The sequence below is a fragment of the Tyto alba genome, unplaced genomic scaffold, assembly GCF_018691265.1.
Source record: "Tyto alba isolate M040663 unplaced genomic scaffold, T.alba_DEE_v4.0 Super-Scaffold_26, whole genome shotgun sequence".
NCBI classification, from domain to species: domain Eukaryota; kingdom Metazoa; phylum Chordata; class Aves; order Strigiformes; family Tytonidae; genus Tyto; species Tyto alba.
In genome coordinates, this window is record NW_024881300.1 from 627,768 (window position 1) to 653,014 (window position 25,247).

The following is a 25,247-nucleotide window of genomic DNA, read 5'->3' on the forward strand; positions in this document are numbered from 1 at the left end:
AATGCACTGGCAGATGGGAGTAGAGGGGACGTTGCTTTTTCTGTCTCTGGTTACAGACGGGACAGAGCCACCAGAGGTTTTTGCGGGCTGAGAAATTGAGCGGCGAAGCTGTTGCTGGGTGTGGGAAGCCATCCTCGACCTCGCTTGCTGGGGGGGGGGGGGCTGGCAGCAATTGCAGCGTTCCTTGGGGGGTCCTGCCACCCCGGCTCTGCGTCAGCTGCTGGGACGCTTCCAGGACCAGGCACCATTCCGGACCATCTTTATAAAAACATTTACTGGTCCTTAACAAGGGAAGAGGAGAACTGCAAGGGGGGCTTCACCCAGGGACCGCTGAGATTGGGATGGAGCTGACAAAGCCTCTGATGAAAAGGCAACGATTTTTCAGCGCCAGCGTGCCGGCCGCGTAGCACCATGTGTGGAAGAGCACGGTGAGGCAGCCCACCCCAGGGAGCTGCTGCCGGCATCGGCCACGCCAGCCCGGCTTGCTCCCAGGGCCCTAGGGAGGTTTGCAGCAGGGGTCTGCACGGGCTAGACCCGGAGCTCGGCACCCCTTCCTGGGCTGTGTCGAGCCATGCATGCACTGTGTGCGCTGGCAGGACTGTCGGTGCAGGGCTGGAGCAAGGGGAGCAGCAAGAGGAGTGGGGTGCGGGCTGCCGAGAGCATCCCTGCCCGCGGCGAGGAGGGCGAGCGCAGCGGCCTCGGGGGGTATTTCTGTCCGCTCGCAGGCACCATGCAGAGACTGGCCCGTGGAGGAGGACGCTTCCAAAAAATGCGCCCAGGACCAGGGTTGGCCTGGCCAGGCTCGCAGGTGAGAGCGGTGGGCTGGGGCTGGGGGGCAAGCAGGGCAGGGTCTCCATCAAAAGCAAAGGCTGGGGCTGAAAACCAGCAAAATGCATCTGGATTGGAGTCGTTTTCATGAAATGTGTCCAGATATTTGTACACAGATTCTGTATTTCTGCTGCTGCTGTTTCCCAAGGGGTTAATTAAGCAGCACTTTTTGACTGGTGGGAGGAAGATGAAGGTAACTGAATAGAGAGACATGTGAGCCCTGGAGAGCCCCAGTTCCACCCGGCCTGGGATGCTGAGCGCCCTGGCATGCCTCGGTCCTGCCTCATGTACCATTTCTTCCTCCATCCCCCTCCTATTTTTCCACTTGACACCTCCCTAGGATCCCCAAATAGACCTGAAAGTTCAGGAAGTTTGCATGAAAAAAAAAAAAAAAAGCAGCAAGCTGGCAGTTATTCCACATTAGTCTGCATAAACTGTCCTGACTGTGCTGCTGGATTTTCCTTAATGTGTCCTCGTTTTTCCAGTTGTGAGTGATTGCTCAAGGGATCTCCTGGCAGAGAGGACTCAGGTTCACCCTTCACAGCCCGCTCATCTCTAAGGCATATGCATAAAAATATGGGTGTGGGTCTGCTCCTCTTCATAAAGACAAATTAAATGTGCTCACACAGTGCCGGGCACAGGCAGCAGAGCCAAAGCGTGTGGCTGTTTAATATTCATTGGGCGTAGATGTAAAAGTTTTCTTTTCTAAAATAGCCTTGCACAGCGCCATGCTGCTCTGTTTTCTCTAAACCTCGGCAGGAGGCTGGAATTTAACATTTCCTTTGATTGTCTCCCCAGCTTACACTGGCTTAGCCGAGAAGCAGAAGGCCCTTGCTAGGTGTAAAACCTGCTTTGAGAGCAGATCCTGGCGCTTTATTTGCAGTTTTCAATTCGGTAGTCTGCTGAGACAGAACAAAGTCTTTGAAGCATCAACTCGGGAACAAGAAATTTTGCTTTTGTTTTCAAACAGGATGTGTTTCTGTGGTAGCTGTGCATCTATTTGTGTGTTAAGTTTTAAGAGGAAAAGTAGTTCTCCCTGTAAAGTTTTGGTGGGTAGATTCACGGATCTCTTTGGCAACTCTTCCTATTAATTGAGTGCAGTTTTCTTCACAATCTCAATTATACCTTAGAAGAAAAAAAAAAGGAGAACGCGGTCCCAGTTGGGTCCACAGCAATTAAACCACCATGAAATATGTTTCAGTAAGTTAAACTTGAAAGACCCCAGCCTTTCTCCTTGTTGAGCGGGAAGCTGTGGTAGTACTGGGTGGGCTGGCCCACTCCAGCTCGGGGAAGATACCAGCGGGGAAGAGCTCTCCCAGGAGCACGGGGAGGTGGTGGGAGCATCCCCGAGGCATGGGGGAAATGGGGGGCTCGGGTGCCAACCCCCCCCGGGCTGTGGCCCAGGGACTCTGCCCAGGGACCCGGGAGCTGGCGCGGGCACCGCCGCGGCAGGGGCTCTGGGCTGTGGCGTCGGTGCGGGCGTAGGGAGATCCGTTATCTACACCAGGTGTCAATAATGCATGGGAGGGCAATGTTTCCGTCCCGCTGTGGAGGGATTTGGGTGTCAAAGGCGCGGAGGGGCGGTGGTACAGCAGCCCACGCCCGCCGGCGCCCCGGCACGGAGGGGCAAGGGGAGCGGCTGGGCCGTGGCCGCTGAGCAGCCCTCGGGCAAGCGAAAATTCTGCGGGGCGGCAGCACCGGCACAGCTGTACCCGTGCCAGGGTGAACTCCCGGCGGGCATCTGCAGACAGTTCGATGCCGAGCAGCCGAAGCCAGTTAGTGGGAAGGCTGGTTAATTCCAGCAGAGAATATCCCACCTTGTTTGTGTATTCGTCTCTTTGTCGGGTGCAGCTTTCACGTTGCAATTGGGATTCAGCTGAGTCCATCTTGTGGATTACCTGCCATCACAGTATTTTCCTTTACATGGTTGCATTTACTTGACGACCGCAGGGGTATTTCCCTCTTCCCTGTAGAGGTTCTTACTGATTTACCTGTGCCCATACCTAAACTAACTGGATATTATTAGGGAGCTCTGCACTCATTCAGCACCCCCCCAGCATGGCATGGCCTCTTTTATCAGCTCCAAAACTCTATTGCCTAAATTATTCAGAATTCCTGCTTTTGCTTCATTTCTTCTCCAAAGCTGAGCACACATTGGAGGGCACTAAAAACAAATGGTTTTGCTGAAAACTGAATGTAATTTTTAAAGGAGGTGGCTCCCATCCCTTTTGCCTGTGCAAAGGAACACTGAGCCCTGTCCTTGCACACCCTGTTACCTGCGTCACTCAGCCGGAGTAAGGGGCTCAGTGGCACTGCAGGGGCTTGGCTTCAAGGAAGAAATGAGTGGCAAAAGTAGCAAAACTCTGAAAAAATCCCAGTTGCCCACCTGCAGCTTCTATCTTCACATGTTTTTTTTTATTTAAAAAGAATTGCAGAAATCACCCACGGCCCTGAGCAGAGGGTCCCAAGGATGCCCTGTTAGCGCTGGCCAGATCCTCCTGGGCCTCCTGCTTGAGATGCAGCAATCTTTCCAGTACAACTTTAATTTTTATTTGCTGGATAAAATGTCCTGACTAGAATTTACATGGTATCAAGCTGCCTTCTTGCTGGGTCTGCTCAAACCAGCACGGGCATCCCCCAGCCAACAGGGTGGTTTTAGCCTTGGGCAGGACACATCGTGCTTATTCTTAGCCTCGTTTCTAAGAAGTGCTTTATAAGGAGGAGCCCGTATTGGTTGATGCCATGAAAAATTAATGACTTAGCAGGTGAGCTGCGGTCCTCCCGCAGAGCTGCTCCCAGCTCCCCAGCAGCCAGCATGGGGCAGGATGAGCCCGGTGGTGCTTTGCTTAGCATTAACGCCAAGCCCAAGTCGTACCTGAAGCCAGCTGAAAAATATGACGAAGAGAAAAGGTAGGTAAAAGGAAGACACAGAGGCTGAAGTTTTGGTTAGACGGCTCTGCAGCGCAGTCCGAGGTAGGAAATTCAGAGAGGTGGAAGAACCACCCATCCGATGGCTGCAACATCTGGCAGCACATTCCCCTGACTGTGTGCGCGTTGCAATGTAGGCTGTAGAGTCTTTCTCTCCCTCAATATAGCAGGTTGAAAAAGATGTCACTTTTGTCATTTGCTTGACGTAAAAGAGATTTGCACGGGGGGGGGGGGGCGGGGGGGGGGGGGAGCACAGGCAGAGCCGAGCCATGGTGTGCAGCAGCTCCCGGCCAGACCAGTTGACTCCTTGGCTCTGGACTGGCTCTGTGCTGCCCTGGGCTGCTCCCTCCCACCCTGGCAGCCCAAACCTGGGCGAACCAGCTCACGGGCTTTGGCCAGGGGGGCTGAGCCCAGCACCTGCCGAGCCCCCCCGCCACCATCGAAAGCTGCTGCCGAGGCCGGCAGCATCCCAACGTGCCTGATGTAGACAGCGATCCTTGCAACACCCCTCCCCAGCTCCCGCTCCCCACCCAGCCCAACGCAACCCTATCTCAAGGATCGGAGCCTCCGGGCTGAATTAATTCAGTTGGTGAACTTTAAAATGAGTATTAAATTTCTCAGGAGCATGCTAAGACTTAATTAAAACTCCTATCTTTGCGTGAAACGGCAATGTAGGAACGCGGGGGTTTCATTCCTGCTTTGGTAAGTGTTTCATGTCAGTTTGGCAAACCGTGCCTCAGCAATGCCGAGAAATCCCCTCACCTCCTCAAGGAGGAGCAAAATTAGAATAATGAGCTGGGTTATAATTAATTGTGCTCTGGGGACACGTTCTCACGATGTCTGGTGCTTCTGGTGGGAATTTTCTACAGGGAACATCCCAATATAGAAGAAGCTTCAGGTATGCTCCTGCCTGCATTCTTGGACTAGGTTATTGGGTTGCTTGAAGGGACGTGAAGGAGTTAAATTTTTGTTGGGATTTGGGGGATGTTTTAGCAGTCTTACAGATGTAGGTTAAATATTTGCTCAGGGCAGAACAAATGCCTAATGCAAAAGGCCCCACTCAGCAACATGTTTCGATGGCTAGAGCTTCCCTTCATCCACGTAAAAGGCGAATTAACCTACCTGGCTTCACAGCGTCGCAACAGCGATGCTTTTTGGCTACAGCTGGGCTAAAACCAAATTGCTAAACCTGGACCGGGGTCCTCGTCCCCCGGCAGCGTGCCCCGGGGTGGGCTGGTGCCGTCTGCGGAGGGCGGCTGTGTTTCGGGGCGATGGCTGTGGATATGTCAAGCCTCCCCGCTACCTGCTCTCAGAGGGGTGCCGCTGGCGGCCAGCCCCGCCGCTTGCTGCCTTTCCTCTGCCTGCCTGCAAAGCGGCGTCGCTAAAAATACCTTCAGCGATGTCGTCAGCCCCTGCTTGCTCAGGTCGCGGAGACGTGACATCCAAGAAAAGGAGGGCCGGAGCATCGCTGGGGGGACCGGGCTGAGGTTATCCCAGCCGGCATAGGTGAACCCCTGTGGGGAGGAGGCTGTGAGCCCCCCAGCCCATCCGGCAGCGGGTGGGCATCCCCTGGGATTTACAGCACTCCCTTCAGCTGAACAGCATCACGGCTGCGGGGAAAGGGAGCTGGCGCTGGGCCCCAGCACACGGCCGAACCCAAATAACCCCACTCTGGGGAGCCTGTCCCTGGTGCCCTGGGGATACTGGAAAGCCGCGCTGTGCTTGCTGAAAATCAGCCCCGCAGCTCGGAGGGTGGGTTTTTCAAGCGCTCACAGGTGACTATTCAAACACGGCTGTTGGCGCAAAACCCCTTCCGCATCTCAAATTTTGCTCCATGCTTATTCATTAAGTTATTTTTCTAAACTGGGGGCTTCACACATATGCCTGGTTAATTTGGACTTATTTGATGTAATTGATACAACTTACGTGCCTTGCATAATTGCAATACTATTAAAAACCTGAAGCATTCGAAAGCCAGGAAATTACTTTCCAGTTAAAGCCATTTACATAGACGTTTATTTTACCCTTACAGCTCATAAGTGAAGTCAGTGATGATATGACACTGCAGTTGCTATCAGAAAGTAGAAAGGAACTTTATGTGTGTTGTGTTGTCACCAAACTAGCCGAAGGAGCTGCATGGATGGTTGGGTATTTATGCAAATCAGCACAACTGCTGAGGGCCTCCGTGGGTACAGATATGTACATATATACGTGTGTCTATAGGCACATGCCCACACATACGTCCACGCCGAGGGCTCTGTGCTGGGAACGCCAAACCCTCCACTCAAGGGAAGGGGAAGGGAGGCGCCGCTTTGGGAGGTTTTCGCCCGGGTTTTTCTGCTGCGCTGGCTGCGGGGGGAAGGCAGCCGCGGTGCAGAGCTGGAGGCAGCTGCCGGGCCACCATGGCATTTGCTTCTCAGGGACGGGGCGCTGCTTCGGGGGGCTCGGGGACAAAGAGGTGACCCGTCCCAGCCCCCTCGCCCTGGGGTGAGTGGCTGGAGTGGCTTGTCCCCCCTTGGTGACTCTCTGTCACCCCTCTCCGTGGGGCCGGCTTGTGGCAAGGGATGGGGCGGCGTGTCCTGGGGGAGTCTCTGAGGATACCCAGGAGGGAGGTGCCGGGGTGAAAGGACAAGGCCAAATCCTGCTCCAAACCCGGCCAGGAGTCAGCGAAAGGCCGTGACCGAGCACAGCAGGGTGGGAGGTGAGGGACCTCTGGCCCGAGGGGGAGCACGCTCCAGGGCGGGCACAGCCTCCTCCCGCTCAGCCCCGCAGCACCAATCCTGCACCTCCCAAGGGCCCAGCCCCCCTGCGCCCCCGATCCCGGGCAGGACCCACGCGCCCCACGGGTCAGCCTGACGTCAGGCGTGTGGACGTGAGCCATCAGCACGGGGCACCCGCCGCCGCCGTCACCACCAGTGCCAAGTTTTGTTGTGGGAAATATCCGGTACTGCCAGTTAATTACCATGAACAAGTTCATGAGTAACATGTGTCACCCAAACCAGGCATTAACATAATGATTGTATGTGCAATACAGAGAGGTAGATACAAATCACACCCTAAAAATGTGTATAAATTATATTTAAAGCAGAACTCTTTCTGACACCAGGGCCTTTGGAGAGGTCTCGGGGCACGTTGTGCTGTTTTCTTCTTGCCCGCGGGTTAGAAACAAGTTGTTTTCCCGGTGAAATCTGGATCTTGGGACCCCAGGGGGGCCGGTCGGCGGGGGTGCAGCTGATGCCCGGGCGTTTGGGGACGTGGCAGAGGGCAAGGGCACCGTTTGTCACCTCTGGGCCTCGGCGTGCGGGTCAGCAGCACCACGGTCACCTTCTTAGTGGTGCTGGTGGCTCTGTCCCCATCGCCCCCCAGGGAAGAGCCCCGCAGGCGCGGCTCTGCCGGGGTTTGGACCCTCCCGCCCCCCGCCCCGGGAGCTGTGCCGGGTGGGGTGTGCAGGCAGGATGGGGGTTCACCGAAGCTCCCCAAGGAGCACCGGGACTGGGGTGGGAAGGGCCAAGGGACACAGCGGGGGTACCGGGGACACAGCAGGAGGTCCCCCCAGGACACTGACAAGGGGCTTCATGGGGGGGGGGGGGGGGACCGGGACCCCCAGGGAAGGGCCAGGGTAACACCGGGCCTGTCCTGAGCTTCCCAGGGCTCCGGTAAGAGTGGGTGGGGGTGCACCGGGAGCCCCCCGATGCCGTGTCCACCCCCCCCCCCCCCCGAGCCCGGGGCAGGGGGGGAGGGGAGCCCCGCCTCCGCCGCCCGTCGGGGGGGTTGGAGGGGGGGGGGGCGGTTCGCGGGTTTCCGTGGCAACGAGAGCGGGGCGGAGCTCGGCGTTTCCGTTACCAAAGTGCCCGGGAGGGCGGGGCCGGGGCTGGCGCCGGTTCCCGCCGCCGCCACCGCCCCGCGGCCGGTGAGTGGCCCCGCGGGGGCGACACCGGCACCCCCGGCGGGGGGGGGGGGGGGGGGCGGGGGGCGTGAGCCCGGCTGGGCCGGGGGTCCCTTTGTCTGAGGGGGCGCCCAGGGCGGCGGCGAGAGCACGGCTCCCCGTTAGGCGGCACCGGCTCAGGGATCGGGATCGGCGCCGGGACCGGCGGGGCGGGGGCGTTGCCGGCGCCTTTGCCCCCCGGCACCGGTACCGGAGGGACGCGGGGTGGTACTGCGCCTCCTGCGCTCCGGGGCGTGGGACCGGGACCGGGTCCGGTGTCACGGTGTCACCCCCCCCCCCCCCCCCCGCGGCCCGGAGCCGCCACCGCGACCGCCGGTTGGGGAGAGCGAGAACCCCCCCCCCCCCCCCCCCCCCCGCGGCGGGCGGGGCGGCACCCGGGGACCCGCGCCCCGACCGGGCACCCCCGGTACCGGCCCCGGGCAGCGGGCGGGGGGGGGGGGGCGCTGCCGGCCCGGCCCCGGAGCTGCCCGAGCTCCTGGAGTTAATACAGAAATAACCCCCAATTCGCAGTTAGGAGGAGCCTGGAAAGGCTTCAGGAATGAGTAGATTAATTACAGCCACGGTTTATGTCACATCCGCTGGGAGCTCGGGGTTTTCGGCGCCCCGGGTGTGAAATCGGGGTTGATGCAACTTTCCGTGGGATCTGGGAGTCGGGGACGGCGTTGCCACCATGGTTTGCACCAGCACAGATCCCTGGGCTGTCAGGGCTGGAAACCGAGGCAGGGCTGCGATGTCTTCCCCTGTGCTTCTCCTCAGAGGTGTCACTGTGCTCGGGACCCCCGTGCCATGATCACAACCCGCCGAACCTGGGATCTGGGATCCATGCCCCCCGCCAGAGCCGCCTGGAAGACAAAGGACCTTCCCCCGGACGGTGAGTGGCTTGTCCTTTTCCCTTGGGGCTCAGCCTGCTGCGCTCCCGCCCTTGCTCACGAGTGGGGAAGGAGAGGCAGGGAACAGGCCAGCCTGCATTTTTCACATTTCTTTCCGGATGAAGCTTGGGATTTGAGAAACGGGAGGCTCAGAAGAGAGCGCAAAGCAGCAGGCAGCCGGCGGGGGTGAGCAGAGGGGGCTGCCTCCATCTCCCTCCTGGCCCTTCTGAAGGGGAAGCTTAGGGAGAAGGGTTAAAATTTAACATGTAAGAGAGAAAATAGAGCGATACGCATGGCAACTGAGACGCGTGGCCCGCGCTTATCCCTGGCCTCGACTCCTTGGAAGGGCTTCTTATCTCTCCCCGCTGCACTACCCCGTAGGTGAGTTTAGTTGAGGGCTTTTCTTGCAGTGGCTGAGCTGTTTTGCAGGCGGGCGGGCAACTGCTTGCCCCAACCTGCAGCTGCTTGTCAGGCAACAGCCCTACCTACCTCCCTCGCTGGTGGTGCTGGATGGGTTTCGGCAAAGGGGGGTGGCTGAACCCCCCCATTTGGGCTTTTTTTGCGGTTGGCTTCCGTGTTCTCTGTGTGCTGGCAGCCGCTTATCTGAGTGCTGCTTCTTCCCTGGCATCCGGGCCAGCCCAGCCAAACACTGTTCGGCATCAAAGCCTTCAAAACCGGGGTTTTTCAGTACTTGCTCTGCCCGGCGGCTGCTGCTGGCTGCCCTTGCTGGGATGGGGAACTCATCACCTTTTATCTGGGCATCCGCCAGTGTGCTTTGGAAACGCTCGATTTTCACAACACACGCAAAAGGTTATGGCTAATCACAGCCTGGGAAGAAGTCCAGAGCGAGGGACTGACTTCGTCAGGGCACGTCTCCCTCCAGACGCTGCTTCCCCATCAGGCCCAAACGCCTCTGGATGATTTTAGGGGGGAAAAAAAAAAAAAAAAACAACAAAAAACCAACTGCATTAGAGTGGTACTATGTGCGGGTCGTTGATTTTTTTTCCTGCCTGCTGGAGAAGCCATTTGGCTGCCCACGCTGGTGGCAGAGCTTGTGGCAGGCAAGTGGAAAGGGGGCACAGGGTCCCCAAGCAGTTCCCATCAGGTTGTAGCTCTCCCCAGCCAATTTTTCCATAGCAGAGGTGGATACAGCCACGGGAAAAAAGCTCTTTGAGATGCTGTTTTCCTTCTGAGCAGCTCAGAAGGGCAGGGAACTGCTGCCCTATCTGCTTTTGGGTTTGGCTGCATGACAAATAAAGGAAATATTTGGGGGCAGCGGCAGGAGGTGACGCTGGCAGGGTCTGTCCACCCGGTTTCGGTGATGCAAGGCGGCTTTGGCAGCTTTTCCCAGGTAGGGTCGTGGGAAGCAGAGCAGCTTGGTGAGGGGCAGGGGTGGGATGTCCCCAGAGGGCAGACGGATCGGGTCCTGCAGAGGACAGACAGATGCTACACCTTGAATTCTCATTACTAGTCGTTGGCAACCAGTCTCCACCCCCAGAAGGGCTAATTTCTCGTAATTAACATAATTAACATTTTTAATAAAACTCCTGCGCCGTCTCCACTGCACTGGTGCAGTGGGAGCAGCGGGGAGGAGGAGCTGGGTTTGTTGAGTGAGGCTGAAGGCTGCGTCCACCCTGGGGTCTCGGGTTGATCCAGTGATGCTTTTCGCTCCGTCTCAGGCTGCAGGCAGGACTCGCTCGTCACCGGGAGCGGATCAGACGCCTCTCCCCAGGTTCCTCTGCTGCCTGCGCTGGTTCACCATAAAATCCTCAGCGTGAGCTGCCCGAACGCTGCAAACCCCCGTGGGCTCTGCCTGGCTCTCCAGGTGAGGAGCGCTGAGCCGGCCCTGACTCGGTGGGAGGGCATTTTTGGGGTGCTGGGAAGGGTGCCCCACACCCTGCGAGGCCGTCCCTCGGTGGGAGCTGGCGGGTTCCCCCCATCACCGCAGCCAGTTTCCTCCTTGGCCCCAGCGCCGTGCGCCTCAAGCAGAGCTGCTGCCTGGGTGGGGAGGGAAGAGCATCTCCAGGAAGTTGGAAGGCCTTGAAAAATGCCAGGGAACAGTCCGGAATAACCTTTTCTGGGTCACTTCTGGGTCACGTAGGCAGGAGAGCTCAGGGCAGAAGGGTGATAAGAAAATACAGTGCCATGAGATGGTGTTAGCCAGTGGAATGGAGGAGGGACACCACCGTGGCCAGGGACAGTGTCAGGACACTGTGTACTGGTGTTGCTGCCACCAGTTCATTCTGGGCTTCAGGCAAATCATTTAAATTCCCTTTCTTTGAAAAGAAGGAAAACACCTTCTTATCTCACACCAGCCTTGATGAATTCCCTCTGGCAAAACCCTCCTGCAGTCTCAAATGTAGAGGCACCGCAGACACGCGGCTTCTTCCAGGAGGATGCTGCCACCACCTCCTTCCAAATTACTCTCAGAAATATTTGGCATGTACCGAGTATTCACCCCTCCGCTGAGACAAGCCAGGTTTCCCTGACATCGCTGGCCTGTGGGGTGATGCCATGGGCTCTGAGATAAAAACACAAAACGACACTTTTGAGCAGGGCAGGGAGTGGTTCTGCGAGCTCGGCCGATTGGCAGCTCAGCTTTGCGGTAGCAGCATCCATGCCGTAGAGGTTTTTAAAAATAGTGATAAAAGCTTTCTTTTTTTTTTCCCTGCAAGCCAGGGATAGATACAGTACATACAGAAATTTGGGATTTTCCCCTATATTTCTTCCCTTCCTTCCAGATTTCTTTGTTTTTTTTTTGGAGCTGTGCTCCCTCCCACGGAGCGTGGCATTACCTGAGCCACGGCTCACCAGCGAGCAACTTCACATTCAACCCTGCCTGCAAGCCAAGGTCTTTTTTTTTTTTTTTTTTTTAAGGCCATAGAGAGCAAAATAGCTGATATTCAGTATAGTTGCATGACCAAGCTGAGGGAAGGAGTTGTTTATTGGGAGAACTAAAAGCAACACGAGAAGTTCATTGTGGCAGCTCCCCAACACCGAAACCCCGTGGAGGGAGGGTTTCCCCGGGTCCTGCTGTCCCGTCCCCCTGCAACCTCCTCCCTGCTCGTTCCTCCCGGTCAGCCCGGTGCACCCCCAGCTGCTGGCCCTGTGTCCCCCTCCAAGTGCTCATTCGATCCATCTCGGCTCCCCACCCTGTTTCTCCTCGGGCACGCAGGCTCTGCGGGAGGCAGTGGGCGAGCGGCGGGAGGAGAGGCGGCACCGGGCCCCGGCGCCGGGCGCCGAGGAGCTGCCAGCGTCCCCCCGCGAGCCGGCGGCTGCCGCCGTGCTGGTGCCGGCAGCCTCCACCATGAACCTGGAGAAAGCAGGTAAGGGGGGAACCGGGATGCGGCTGGCGGGTGCTCGGGAGGAGGGACGGGATGGGATGGGCCCCCGGGACCTGCTGGCGGGTACTGGGGGGATTTCTCCTCTTTTGGGGTGCACATAGACACGTGGCTGCGCTCACCCCCCCGCCCCGGCTCGGGTCTTGGTAGAAATCAAACACCAGCCAGCTGTCGCGTGACACCAGGAGACTGGTGAATTATTTAACCAGGTGAACGGAGCAAGTGAGCACCAGCAAACCCACCGTGCTTTCCTCCCTCAGAAGGGAAGTATAACATTTGTGGAAACACTTGCAGTGTCCATGGCTGCACTGGGGTGAGTGAATCCCCATGGTTTCTTGTTGTTCACCGTCAGGACTGAATTGTCTGGGCTTCTCAGGGCTCATCCCAGTAGCTGCTCCTGGCGTGGTCCCTGGCTGCATCCCCGAGCAGCTCCCAGTGCAGGGGGTGCCTGGTGGTGGGAAGGGGCAGGGATGCAGGGGGAAGGGAGTCTGTGTGGTAACGGGGCAGAGCCGTGGAAACGGACGCCTTTCCAAACAGCTTTCAAAGCGTTTTGGAAGATGGGAGGGTCAGCGTGCCACACCTGCCGTGCTCAGACCCCACGTTTAGGGGTAGATGTCGCGCGGGTCCGGCCGGCATCTCCTCTCCCGGGGATGCTCTTGCAGGAGGAAGCTCTTGGAGCTAGGAGGAGCATGTTATCCATGTGGGATCACCCCTGCCTGGCAGTTTGGCTTGCAGCTGGGTGTTGTGGCTTTGAGCCTGGCTCTGCCCTCAGTCCCAGCCCAGGATTTCCGTGGAAGATGTGTGCAGACACCCGGTGTTTCTGCAGGAGGCCTGGTGCCTCCTGTAATCTTCTTATCCCTGCACACTCCCCAGGAGGCGAGAGCTGGGGTTCCCATTAACTTTAGGAGTTTTGGGGTGGGTTTTGTATGTGTTGTTTTTAAAGGGAACATCACAATCACCCACCTGAGCTGGGATGAGGTTTTTTGCACAGAAAGAAAAGAAAAGCCAGTGCCCGTTGGTGCTCTTTCAGGGTATCCAGCCCAAGGCAGGAAGACAACCTCTGGCAATCACTTCTGCAGACTTTGCCAGATAAGTCCTGTGGCAGGCAGTCGACAGCAGAGCTATGGTTTCGTCCCAGCGTTTCCCTTTTTGCCCACTCTTCTGGCTCTTTTAAAAGGTAGAAAGTCTGACTCACCGACAAAAAAGTCTTGCTTCTTGTATTCAGGACATTTCCCATAAAGCAGGCAGCATCTGCCTGCAGGCAGCGCAGCAGTTCCCAGCATCACCTCCTGCCTTTGAAACCTCAGGTTTCTGGTGGCAGCGGATGAAATCCACGGCAGGCAGGGAAGGGCGCCGGGCAGCTGGGATCCCGGCCACCAGTTCACCAGCCATGGTGCCTCATCCCCACATCGGGAGTGAGTCAGGCCAGCTCATTTCTTCTTGGTAACTACCAAGTCATTTAGGGATTCATTTGCTAAGCTCTGATGTACGGCCAGGTTGGCTCTGTCAGCACTAGTGGCTCTATTAGCACACAGAAAACGATGTTTAAAATAATACCAGGACGGTTAGAAAGCCAAACGCGCAAGCATTAGGCAATACGGCCATTCAGGGTACCCATATAATTTTAATTTGGCTTCCATTATATTTGTGTGTAACGATGCAGTCTTTAATAACGTGATCACATACTGGTTTTCCACCGGCACCTGCTCATTCAGAAAAAAGGATGCTGGGATGAATCAGAGCACTGTGATGCAGGCGGTTGTTATCTGAGTGAGGTGGCAGCATCTCGGCGTGTGACGGGGCCGGGTCCCAGCACGGTGGCATGGGCAGGCACCCCGTGTTACAGCCTGGGAATGCTCTGCTGGCATCGGCAGATCCCTTCGGTTCCCACCCTCCCCCGGAGGGGCTCACCCACCCGGACCCCCACCCATAACCTGGCCGGCTGCGGCCGGCGCTGCGGAGCTCGGGATGCACCTGCGGGCACGCCTCTGTTCTTTGTGGAACTTCTGCAAGTGCCGCTTCCCGCCGTCCCATCTCCGCCGCAGCCCCTGGGGACCCTTCCCGTAGCTGCCACCCTCCTCCCCAGCGAGGCGCCCAGCTCCTGACCGGCTCCATCCTTGCTCCCGTGCAGGAGGGAGGCTCTGCGGTGGGAAACGTGCCGGCCTGCCGGCGGCACGGCCCTTCCCGGTGATCCAGAAGGTGATGGCCTCCATGGCACATCTGCAGGAGGAGAAGCTGCGGCTGCAGGAGGAGCTGCTGGGGCTGCAGGAGAAGCTCGCTGCCCGGGAGAACGACGAGCTCTCCCGCTCTCTCCAGCTGCAAGGCCAGGTATGGTGGGGGGAGAGGGGGACACGAGGGGGTCTGTTGGGGTCTGTGGCTTTGTGGTTAGCGAAGGGCACGCCTGGAAGGAGTGTAGGACCTCGATCCCAGAGCATCTTCTCCGCTCGGTGCGTCGGGACGAGCCGGGGGCTCCTGAGCACCGTGGCCGTCGCGCTGGCTTCGGCCGCGCCTGCCTCGGGGTGAGGCTGCCAGCCTCCCGGGTGACGTTACGGTGACACCGCGATAACGCCAGTGAGGGCACGCGGCTCCTTGGGTGCGACACGGGCAGGAGGGCTTTGGGCATCAGGGTTGCAGCCCTGTGGCAATCATCCATCCTCCCGGCGCAGGGCCGCTGCAGCAAGATAAGCTTGTTAGACCGACCCAGCAGATTAATTTGAGTGACTTTTGAGAGTCTGGAGGTGGAAAGTGAATGTGAAGGCACGGAGTTGTCTGCCAAAGGGGGAGAGCATTTTGGCCGCTGCAACGAGAACCTCCCCCCCCCTCCAAAACCATCTCCTGCACCGGGGTGGCTGCATCCTCGGCGCGAGGACCTGGGTCATCCCAGGGAGATGGAAACCCCAGCTGCTCATAAAGGGATTTGCATGTGGCTGTTGTGGAAGCTGTTACAGTCAGGTTCTTCTTGTTCCACGGGTGTCAAAAAGGCGGAGGTAATTGTCCTGCATTTGGTTGGCATGCTCTGCATGACACAAGCGTGAGCGCCGGCAGGATCCGGCCCTGCGCTGGCCAGTTTGGCAGCAAGCGCAGCCGGCGCCGGCTGGAGCGAAGCGCTGACCCGAACTTTCAAAGCTGAGGGATGGCTGGGCCGTGGCTCGAGCCGGGTCCGGCTGCCAAAGAGTCCCTGTCACCTCCAGAGAGCGGGATGCAGCTGGAGATGCCCGAGCAGGTAGGGGATGGAGGCGCATCGGCATTTTCGGGTGCCGCTGGCATGGGGAGCGGTGGGCAGGCTCCGGCGTGCGCGTTGGCCAGCTGGGGTGGCAGCTTCCCCGTAACAAGCTGTGACTCTGTCTTCTCCATCCCCCCGCCTCTTCTTAAAAATACTTTAAAAAAATACCTTAACAGTCTACCTTACTGAATATGGCAGTGGGGTTTTCCCACTCGGGTGCAAGGCTAGTTCGCTCAGCGCACGCTCAGCCCCCCCGCCGGAGGAGAGGACCCCTGCTGCGGCAGGAGGGGGGGTCCTGACACCGTCAGGGAGCAGCTGCCTCCCCCAGCTCGTGGCTGGAAGCGCCGGGGGCTCGCCCCCCAGAACCCCTGGCCGTGCCCTGCCGAGTGTGCGGGGCCGCACAGGAGGTGCTGCCCGCCGCCGGCTCCGCGAGGGCGTGGCTTCATCACTTACCGTCATTAATTACAGCACCGTGTCAGCACATCTGCATTTGTTGTTAATCAGCAGTTCCTAAATTATGGTCTGCGGTGGCCCGGTTGCTTAGAAAAAGCTGGTTATTGGGATGGGGCAATAGCCTGCTGCGTCCGGGAGAGGGGTTTGGCGGTGCGGCGGCTTCTCGGCACGGGAAAACCGGGAGCCGGGCTGGGATCTGGGATGTGGGGGTGAAGCGCACGGCCGGGCCCGGTTCTCTCCGGGATGAGTTTTGGGGAGGTGGCAATGCTCGCCCTGCAGCCATCGGTTTTTGGGCACAGGGTCGAGGGACGGAGCAGGCAGGCAAAACCCTGTAAAAACACAGCCCACGAGACCACTGCCTTAGCCGAGCACTACCCTGTGGCTGTCAGTTTGAATAACTGCGGATTTCTGGGGGAGCCTCACTGGGCCCTGCACAAAAAGTTAAAGGATTTGTGAAATCCACCTGGTTTTGCAGAGAGGGCAGCCTGGTCCCCATGGGCCAGGCAGATGCCCAGATGGGGTGTCTGGGGCCCGTCCTCCTGTCAGACTCGGACACGCAGACTTCTCACAGAGCTCCTGCTCCCTCTTTCACCTAAGATAACTTTCCTAGAAAGAAAAATAGAGAAGGCAAAGCGAAGCTGTGTTGCCAGGGCAAGACAAGGTGCTTCTGGCTCCTTAAACACAATTATGGATAGGTTTGTTTTTTAACTTCTCCAAAGATGATGTTTTGGTTGTTTTTCTTTTTTTTTTTTTAATAATGGTTTCTGCTAGTGCTCAACATGGACAAATTATACCCATGGTCGAACAAGGTCGAAGCAAGGCTTTCATTAACGCTCATTTTAATCAGCTCATGTGAATCAGGCGCTCAGAGCGAGGTGGAAAATTAAGGCATAACGAAGGTGCAAGCCAGACTGGCCGTCGGAGGCCGGGGTGGCACCACGGGGTCTCCTCCAAAAGCTGACGAGATGCCTCCCGCTTATCCTTGGCTGCGTTGACAGGTTGAAACTCTGAAGGCGAAGCTCCTGGAGCAGGCGCAGGAGATCAGCCGGCTGCGCTCGGAGCTGGTGAGCTGCCGTCGGGCTGGGGCTGAGCCACCCTTGCCCTAAGGGACGCTGGAGCTGTGGGTGCCCGAGGCGGGGGGGGGTGCACGCGGGGAGGGCGCAGAAGGACTAAAACCTCTCCAGGGTGGAGGTTTGGGCCCTGCGAGCCAAGAGAGAGACGCGGAGGGCTGAAATCTGTGGGGTTTTCTGGTCGATGCGGTGTCGTGACCAGCGGCCCTTGGGGAGCAGCTGGCAAAGGCTCCCCAGCAGCATCGTCCTGGGGGGAAGCGAAAGCCCCTCGGGAGGCTGGTGCTCCCTGGGGTGCAGCAGGAGGGGGCTCCCCCGGCACAGCAAAGCGGGGGATCCCCAATATGGCAGGATGGGGGGCGGTCCCTGGAGCGCAGCAGACTGGGGCTCCCCAGGTGTGGTAGGGTGGGGGGGGGGGGTCCCCCTGATGCTGCAGGCTGGGGCCCTTCCGGGGTGCATCGGGCTTCCATCCCGCCCCGTCGGCAGGGGGGCACGGATGCGGAGAAGCACCGGGACCTGCTGGCAGCGGAGAACGAGCGCTTGCGGCAGGAGATGAAGGTGTGCGAGGGGGAGCTGCGGGAGCTGCGGGAGCTGCGGCGGCAGCAGCAGCAGCAGCAGCAGCAGCAGCAGCAGCAGCAGCAGCAGGCGCCGTGCCGGGACTGCACCCACCTCCAGGTGAGTCACCGGTGGCGGCGGCGGCGGCAGGGTGACGGGCACCCGCGGGTGACACGGCCTCGGCTGTGCTGTTTCGGGGCCAGGAGAACGCTGGGCTGCAGGAGCAGCTGTCCCAGCTGCAGCAGGAGGCGGAGGAGGCACGGGCCAAGCTGGCAGAGCTGGAGCTGGAGGTGCAGCAGAAAACGAACCGCTTGGCCGAGGTGGAGCTGCGGCTCAAGGACTCCCTGGCCGAGAGAGCCGAGGAGGAGGAGCGGCTCAGCCGGCGGCTGCGGGATAGCCAGGAGACCATCGCCAGCCTCAAGTCCCAGCCCCAGCAGATAAAGGTGAGCGTCGGGGGGCTCTCCATCTCTCCCAGCTCGGCAAGGGGAGCTGGGCTGGGTGCCTAGCTGTGCCCACCCATCCCTATGCCCTGAGCATGTCAATGCAACACCGTGATTTTGGAAATTAACTCCCCTGGGCCAACACCGGCTCTGCCCCAGGCTCCACGGGTGCTGCTTCCCCAGTACACCCCATCTCTGGGTGCTTTTCCCCCCAGTACATCATCAAGACGGTGGAGGTAGAGTCAGCCAAGGCAAAGCAAGCCCTGTGTGAGAGCCAGTCCCGGAACCAGTATCTGCAGGAGCAGGTGGGGATGCAGAGGCAGGTGCTGAAGGAGATGGAGCAGCAGCTGCAGAGCTCCCAAAAGACGGCGGCTCAGCTCCGAGCTCAGGTCTGAGCCCAACGGGTGTAAATCGGCACCACCGCTCGCTGGGAGATGCGCTGCGGCAGCAGGTGATCACCAGCTCAGCATCGCCACCCCTGCTCCTCTCCCAGATCATGATGTACGAGGCCGAGCTGGAGCGAGCTCACGGGCAGATGCTGGAGGAGATGCAGGCCATGGAGGAGGAGAAGAACCGCGCCATCGAAGAGGCGTTTTCCCGTGCCCAAGTGGAGATGAAGGCGGTGCATGAAAACCTGGCGGGTGAGGAGGGCGCGGGGGGGGCTCGCCACGTCACCTGGCTGGTGCTGGTGGGGGGGGGCGGGGGGGTGGGTTCTGCCACCTGCCCCTCACCCCGCCTCGTGCCTGCAGGTGTCCGGACCAACCTGCTGACGCTGCAGCCGGCGCTGCGCACCCTCACCCACGACTACAATAACCTGAAGCGTCAGGTCCGCGACTTCCCCTTGCTCCTCCAGGAGACACTGCAGAGCGCCAGGGCTGAGGTGAGGCCCCTGGGAGCCCTCCAGGCGGGGGGGGGATGCTGGGGGGGGGGGGTGTGGGGTGTGGGTGTCTCTGAGCCACTGGTCTCCATCCCCCTCCCCAGATCGGCCAGGCCATTGAGGAGGTGCACAGCACCAACCGGGAGCTGCTGCGCAAGTACCGGCGGGAGCTGCAGCTCCGCAAGAAGTGTCACAACGAGCTGGTGCGGCTGAAAGGTGCCTGGGGGGGGGGGGGCGGTGGGGGGGTGGTGGCAGGTCCCAGCGTGGGAGGACACGTCCCTAAGAGGCGGGCAGGAGGAACAGGGGAGCATCACCCCGCTGCAACCCCGCACCGTGGCTTGGGTGCTCCGTGTCCCCATAAGACGCTCTGATCAGCCATGAGATGCTTTGGTTGGCAGTGGGGCGCAGCGTTCAGCCGGCCCAGTGTCTGATGGTGACCGGGGGTGGCAGCGACACGCACCGCGGCTGACACCGTCTCTGCATCCCCCCCCCACCCCCCCAAGGAAACATCCGTGTTTTCGGGCGTGTCCGCCCCATCACGAAGGAGGATGGTGAGGGCCCAGAGGTGGCCAACGCGGTGACCTTTGATGCCGATGATGACGCTGTCTTGCACCTCCTGCACAAGGGGAAGCAGGTGTCTTTCGAGCTGGATAAGGTCTTCCCCCCGCAGGCATCCCAGGAGGAGGTGGGTGCTGCTGTCCATGCTGCAGGTGTGATGGGGGGGGGCTCGGTCACCTTCTCCTGACGCTCCTGGATCTCCCCTCAGGTGTTTCAGGAGGTTCAAGCCCTGGTCACCTCATGCATTGATGGCTACAACGTCTGCATCTTCGCCTATGGGCAGACAGGGGCAGGAAAAACCTACACGATGGAGGTGAATTTGCCTGGCTTTTCTTCCCCCTTCTTCCTCGGCTTCCCATCCCGTGGCGCCCCGTCTCAGCACCCTCCCCTCCCCAGGGTGGTGGCCAGCTTGGACCCGGTGCGGGCCAGTGATGGTGGCTGCCGCTGCCAAGGCGTTTGTGCAGCCCTCCGCGACAGCCCTCTGGGCTTTGCTCCTGCTTAGAAAAAAAAAAAAAAAAAAAAAAAAAAGCAGAATAAAATGCAGGAGGGTCTTTCCCTCCACCCATTTCTCACCCCTGTTCATCAGGGAACAGCAGCAAACCCTGGGATCAACCAGCGGGCCCTGCAGCTCCTCTTCTCCGAGGTGCGGGGCAAGGCGGCTGACTGGGACTACACCATCAGCGTCAGTGCTGCCGAGATTTACAACGAGGCACTCAGGTACGGGGAGTGGGGAAGGGCTTTCTGCTGGGGTGAGGGGGGCTGCTGGGGAGCCGGCATGGGCGGCTGTCACCCCGTGCTGCTCTCCTCCCTGTTCCACGAGCCCTGCCTTGGCCATGTGGCTTGTTCCCAGGGCCTTGGGCCACTGGATTTGGCCGTGCAAGGATTTATTTTTAATTTTTTTTTTTCAGTGCATGTTGCTCTTTCAGAGCGTTCTCCCTCAAGGTCCGTTATACAGGCTCCCAGTCCTGCCATTGCTCCTGCTCCCCCAGTCCTGATGCAGCAGCTAGGGCATTCCCCTCTCCTCACTGCCCCTACCCCCCTAAAGATTATATTTAGAAATTACTAACTGGGAGATGGAAGCATGAGAAATATTTTTCTCCCCTGCCCAGCCGCAGGCGCGGGGGGCTGGGAGGAGGCTGGGAGTGCATCTGTGTGGATAACGGGGATCAGGAATGGCAATAAAGAGCAGGGATGGGAGCGTGGGCTGGGTCGGGTTGGAGCAGGCACATGGGGACCTGGGGAGATGAGGTCTAGAAATAGGATGTGCAGCATCCCCGGGGGGGAGAGGGCTGATCTGGAAGCCTGGGCACACAGCCCTGAGCTGCGGTGGGGATGCCGTGCCGGAGGGGAACCGGCACCATCATCCCGCTGCGGTGACGGGTACCCCCTTTGCCCAGGGATTTGCTGGGGAAGGAGCCGCTGGAAAAGCTGGAGATCAAGCTGTGCCCCGACGGCAGCGGGCAGCTCTATGTTCCCGGGCTGACTGAGTTCAGGGTGCAGAGCGTGGAGGACATCAACAAGGTGAGGGGAGACTGGGGGGTGGCACGATGAATTGCGGGAGGGGGTGTCTCTGGTGCATGACCCTGAGATTCACAAGCGTTTCTGAAGCACCAGGCAGTGACAGAAACCAAAATAGGTCCTTGGGTGCAGTGTGGCTGTGGCTGCCCCATGGGGTGAGCTGCAGGGGGTTAAAAATAAAAGCATGGGGCCTGGGCGGCTCCCAGGGGATTAGCGGGATGCCAGCTGTCACCTCAGTGCCCTGCCTGTCACCCTCTCCCTTCGGTGCATCACCCAGGCTGAGACCTGGCAGCAGTCGTCACCCCGATGGAATGGACCAGGCGCCCTGTAGAGGGCTGTTGCTTGGGTTATGTCCCCGGGTCACGGCGGGGGGGTTGGTAGTGGGCGTGGGGCAGGCTGGCCTCTCCCTCCACCTCCCGGGCTCCCCCAGGTCTTTGAGTTCGGCCACGTCAACCGGGCGACGGAGTGCACCAATCTGAACGAGCACAGCTCCCGCTCCCACGCCCTCCTCATCATCACCGTCCGCGGCCTTGACCGCAGCACGGGGCTCCGCACCACAGGTGGGTGCCGCCCAGCGAGCCCCTCGCCGGGGCGTCTGGGCCGCAGCATCCCCCGGGGGGGCAAGGGGGGGCCGGGCACTGACGCCAGCGGCCGGGGGCGGGGGGGGGGGTTTGGCTCTGTGTCCCCAGGCAAGCTGAACCTGGTGGACCTGGCGGGATCGGAGCGGGTAGGGCGGTCGGGCGCGGAGGGCAGCCGGCTCCGCGAGGCGCAGCACATCAACAAGTCCCTCTCGGCGCTGGGCGACGTCATTTACGCCCTGCGCTCCCGGCAGGGCCACGTGCCCTTCCGCAACTCCAAGCTGACCTACCTGCTGCAGGACTCGCTCAGCGGCGACAGCAAGACCCTCATGATGGTGCAGGTATCCCCCCCGCGGCCGGCCGGTCGGCAATGGTTTTGGGGATGGGTTTGGTCCCTGCTCGCCCCGGGGCAGGCGGGGAGGGGTGCTGGAGGCAGGCGCTGCGCTGGCACCAGGGGAGCGGGCGCTCACGTGGGGACACCCCTGGCCTGCAGCCAGGCAGCGGTTCTGCCCCCATCTCTGCCCCCCCGGACGAGGACGAGGGGCTGAACTCGGAGCTCCACGATCCTGCCCTCCCCGCCTGCGCAGGGACGCTGTCCCAGTGGACATCTCCTTGCATGTTGGCACACCCCCCCCCCCCCCCCCCGTCCCCTCTCCTGCTGGGAGGCTTTTATGCTGTGGCAGCTCCTTCATCCCTACCCTGTGACCCCCCCGCCTGCACCCACCCCGAGCCCCGTGGGGGTCCCCCTGCCACCTGCTGCAGCTTTTCCCGGGTGTCCCTCACGCCGGGGCAGCTGGTGACAGGGGATCCAGCTGGCTCAGACACTGGCCTGGGCGTGGACAGACAGGGCTATTCTGGGAGCAGGGCATTAATAATAGCATCTCATCGGCCCCGCACCGGCACGTTTGCCAGGGTGAGGGAGCCCTGGGGGGGGGCAGGGGGCAGGCAGCCGGCACGGTGACTTTCTGCCTGCTCCTGCCTGACCACAGGTCTCGCCCGCCGAGAGAAACACCAGCGAGACGCTGTGCTCCCTGAAGTTTGCTGAGAGGGTTCGCTCCGTGGAGCTGGGTCCTGTCTCCCGCAAGGCTGAGCTGGCCTCCTGGCCCAGCCAGGAGCAGCTGGAGGTAACCGAGGGGCTGCCGGTGCCCTTCCTTTGCCCCCTTGCCGCAGGGAGTCCCCCTGTTTTGCCCCCATGCATGGTCCCCAGGGCTGTTTTTTTTGCTGGGTGCCCCCCGCTAGGAGCCACCTCCACCGGGGAGCATCACCCAGCGGGATGCGGGCTGTCCCCAGGCAGTGTGTCCAGCCGATGCTGCCACCTTGGCTCTTCCAAGCCCTGTTTTGCAGCAGCCCCACCAGCACACCCCTGTTCCTTCCCTCTGGGGACAGGCAGGGGCTGACCCTGGGGCCGTGCCCCGTGTCCCTCCCAGGGTGACTCACCGGGGACCGCAGCACCCTCCGGTCGGGGCCACGCATCCCCCAGCCCGGGGCAGCTCTCCGGCCGCGCCGCCTCCATCCGCAGGAAGGTCCATACCTCAGGTGGGTGCTGGGGGAACGCAGCCCCGCTCTGCACCCCCGGGTGCCCAGCCAGGGTCCCTCTGTCCAAGGAGGCTCTCACCACCAGCTTCATCCCAGCCAGATGCTGGCAGCAAAAGCCCGTGGGGGAGGCGCCAGCTAATTTCTAATCGGCTCATTCATTAATGGCTAATTAGCCATTTGGAGCCTGGCTAGCACTTCCCCAAGAGTGCCGTGGTGCGAAGCCACTGCCGCCAGCTCAGGGCGCACAGGGGGAGCGATGCTGCAGGGAGGCGGCAGTGCCTCAGCCTGACCCTCTTTCCCCTTCGATTTCAGCCTGAATTTAGGGGCAGCCGTGGCTGCCAGGTGAGTGCCCGCGGCCGGGAGCCGGTGGAGGGCTCTGCTTCAGCCCCCCTTCCTGGGCAGGCGGGGTGCAGGGCTGCGCTGCTCGCAGGGGGGCTCCTGGGGACGCTTGCAAGTACCAGCTCAGGGCAGCAGCCGCTGAAACGCCGCTGGGTGGGGCTGGGGGACGGTGAGGGGGCCGTGCCCCCTTTGCCTGCCGCGGCCCACACGTGTCTCCCCGCAGGGAAGCTGAGGCCAGTCCCCATGTGACAAGTGCCAGCCTCAGCACCAGAGCCACCGCAGGACCCGGCCCCTCGGGGTGCTGCGAGAGCCCACCAGGACCCACAACCAGCGGGGCGATGGCACCATTCACCGTGAGCAGCGTGGGACTGGGGTCCCCAGCAGCCAGACCCCGATCTCAGAGTGGGAGACAACGGTGCTGGGCAGGAATCTGCCCCCCCCTCAGACGCTCTGTGACTTTTTATTTTTTGCTAGATGGATATTTTAGCCAGAAGGGGGAAGCTGCTGGGTGCTCCCTCCATCTCTCCAGCTTTGTTTTTATAACAATAGAGGTATCTGGCTGGAGGGCGTGCTTGGAGCCAGGAGAGCCCCCGAACACGTCTCTGCTCCCCTCCACGTGTCCAGCCTGGCCACAAGCCCCCCCAAGACTGCATCCAGGTAGCTGCCCGCTGTCTTTCAGAGCAGCACTTCCTCCATTTGAAGCCAGGAAAAATCCCAGCAGCTGCTTTCCCTGTAGGTTTCTCAAGCCCTGTTGTTGCATGAAGGCACCCCAGTGCCCTGCATGAGCCGAGCTGCCGTTCGTCGTGGTGCCAGTGCTGGCAGGGCCCCACGCCAGCTGCCCCGGCACAGGGGAGAGCAGGCACGGGGCTGCCTGTGTTACACGGCACCAGCGTGGATTTAGCAGTCTCACATGAAGCTATTGTAAAGTTATTTACCAGTTGTCTTGTCAAGAGAGATCACAGTGTGGTCGAGATGAAAGTGTTTGAAATATTTATACCCTGTTTACATGGTCTTGGAGTGGAAAACAAGTGGAAAACAAACAAGCCAGACCAACCTTCCAGCCCAAAAGCCTGTTGGCTTATGTGTCAGAACAGCAGCTGGGGGGTGGGGTGGGGGTGGGAGGAGACAGCACTGGCCCCTGCACCTCTGAGCACCCACCTGTGGGTATGCTTCCTCCTGCTGCAAATAACCGACTGGATGCACTGATGGCTCCTTCCCACTGCGGCCCTCTCCTCTCATTCTTCCATGGCACATTCTATTAAAAAAAAAAAAAAAGGGAAAAATAAATTTAGCCTTTTGTAAGATTAGATGTTTCTATGTATTTTAATAATTAAAAAAAAAAAATTGAAATCCTGTTTTGTAACAAAACTTATTTTAAATAAACTGTTAAAGCCAGTCCGCCTGTGCTGCTGGTATTTCCTTACAGCAGGTTTAAGCCCTGCTTGGGGCTGATGCTCCCTCCTGTACTGTGTCTTCCCCCCCCACAGCTCCTTTGATGCTCAGCTGGAAAAGCCCATTAAATCCCTCCTCCTGCAGCTGTCTCGGGGCCAGCCCGACAGCACAGCCCCCCAGATGGCAGCTATGGGGCTCTCTCAGTCAGCGGGAGATTCAGTTGTTAAACCCTAACCTCCATCTCGTGCTTCTCCCCCTGCTCTGCCATTTCACACCAGGGTTGGGTCCAGCCCTGGGGTTGTCACCAAAGCCCCCAGGAAAGGCAGCATGGAGGTGCAGTGCAGGCAGGACACGCAGGGCCAGGGCCCTGGGGCTCCAAGCAGGCAGCACCTTCAGCCCCAGCCCTGTGGCTGCACGAGTCACCTCCCCGGAGCCGCAGAGCAGAGCAAGACACACCTTTGCTCCTAAAACTCCATCAGGGAGGTAGGGACTGGCTTCACCTCTCCTGCTGGCCCCGCTGTACACACCTGACACAGCCTCCTGCAGCCCCACACACCAGCACCTGGCTCAGGGAGCTGACAGAAAAGCCACTACACCGAGAACTGCAGCGGGGAGATCTGCGTGGGGCCAGGGAGAAGGGACGAGCCTCAAGCACTGACGTTGCTCTTTGGGCTGGGAACTACCCGGCAGAGTGAAACCTCCCCCGGGGTTTCAGCAAGCTCTCCAACTCCCTCGCCCCAGCCTCCCAGCAGGAAGGGGGGGAGGAGGCAGCTTCCCCCTGGGACACGCAGGGAACAGA

The 25,247-nt window shown here is 59.9% G+C and overlaps 1 protein-coding gene across 9 annotated transcripts; it reads left to right on the forward strand.

The window, feature by feature from the left end:
* On the forward strand, positions 1-24,452 carry KIFC3 (kinesin family member C3). 9 transcript variants are annotated; one of them, XM_042797515.1, is made up of 22 exons: positions 2-808; positions 8,459-8,573; positions 10,251-10,396; positions 11,747-11,897; positions 14,044-14,240; positions 16,587-16,652; positions 17,142-17,330; positions 17,414-17,653; positions 17,866-18,039; positions 18,144-18,291; positions 18,400-18,530; positions 18,632-18,743; positions 19,031-19,212; positions 19,294-19,398; positions 19,672-19,802; positions 20,483-20,606; positions 21,034-21,163; positions 21,293-21,522; positions 22,171-22,305; positions 22,609-22,717; positions 23,030-23,059; positions 23,280-24,452. In XM_042797515.1, exons 1-21 carry the CDS (start codon positions 572-574, stop codon positions 23,032-23,034), a joined length of 3,057 nt encoding a protein of 1,018 aa, XP_042653449.1. In that variant the 5' UTR covers positions 2-571; the 3' UTR covers positions 23,035-23,059; positions 23,280-24,452. The 9 variants fall into 9 exon arrangements, 8 of the variants coding, with proteins under 8 accessions (XP_042653449.1, XP_042653450.1, XP_042653452.1 ...); XM_042797516.1 differs by lacking the exon at positions 23,030-23,059 and having other exon boundaries at positions 17,142-17,243; positions 17,274-17,330; XM_042797518.1 differs by lacking the exon at positions 23,030-23,059 and having other exon boundaries at positions 17,142-17,243; positions 17,274-17,330; positions 17,456-17,653.
* Positions 24,453-25,247: the final 795 nt, after the last annotated feature.

What these genes read in the sequence shown, in the direction of transcription:
- KIFC3 (XM_042797514.1), top strand. Translation starts at nt 572, where the DNA reads ATGCATGCACTGTGTGCGCTGGCAGGACTGTCGGTGCAGGGCTGGAGC. An exon ending in CATGAACCTGGAGAAAGCAG is followed by an intron (nt 11,898 to 14,043) that starts GTAAGGGGGGAA and finishes GCTCCCGTGCAG; the next exon opens with GAGGGAGGCTCTGCGGTGGG. An exon ending in CGAGCTGGTGCGGCTGAAAG is followed by an intron (nt 18,744 to 19,030) that starts GTGCCTGGGGGG and finishes CACCCCCCCAAG; the next exon opens with GAAACATCCGTGTTTTCGGG.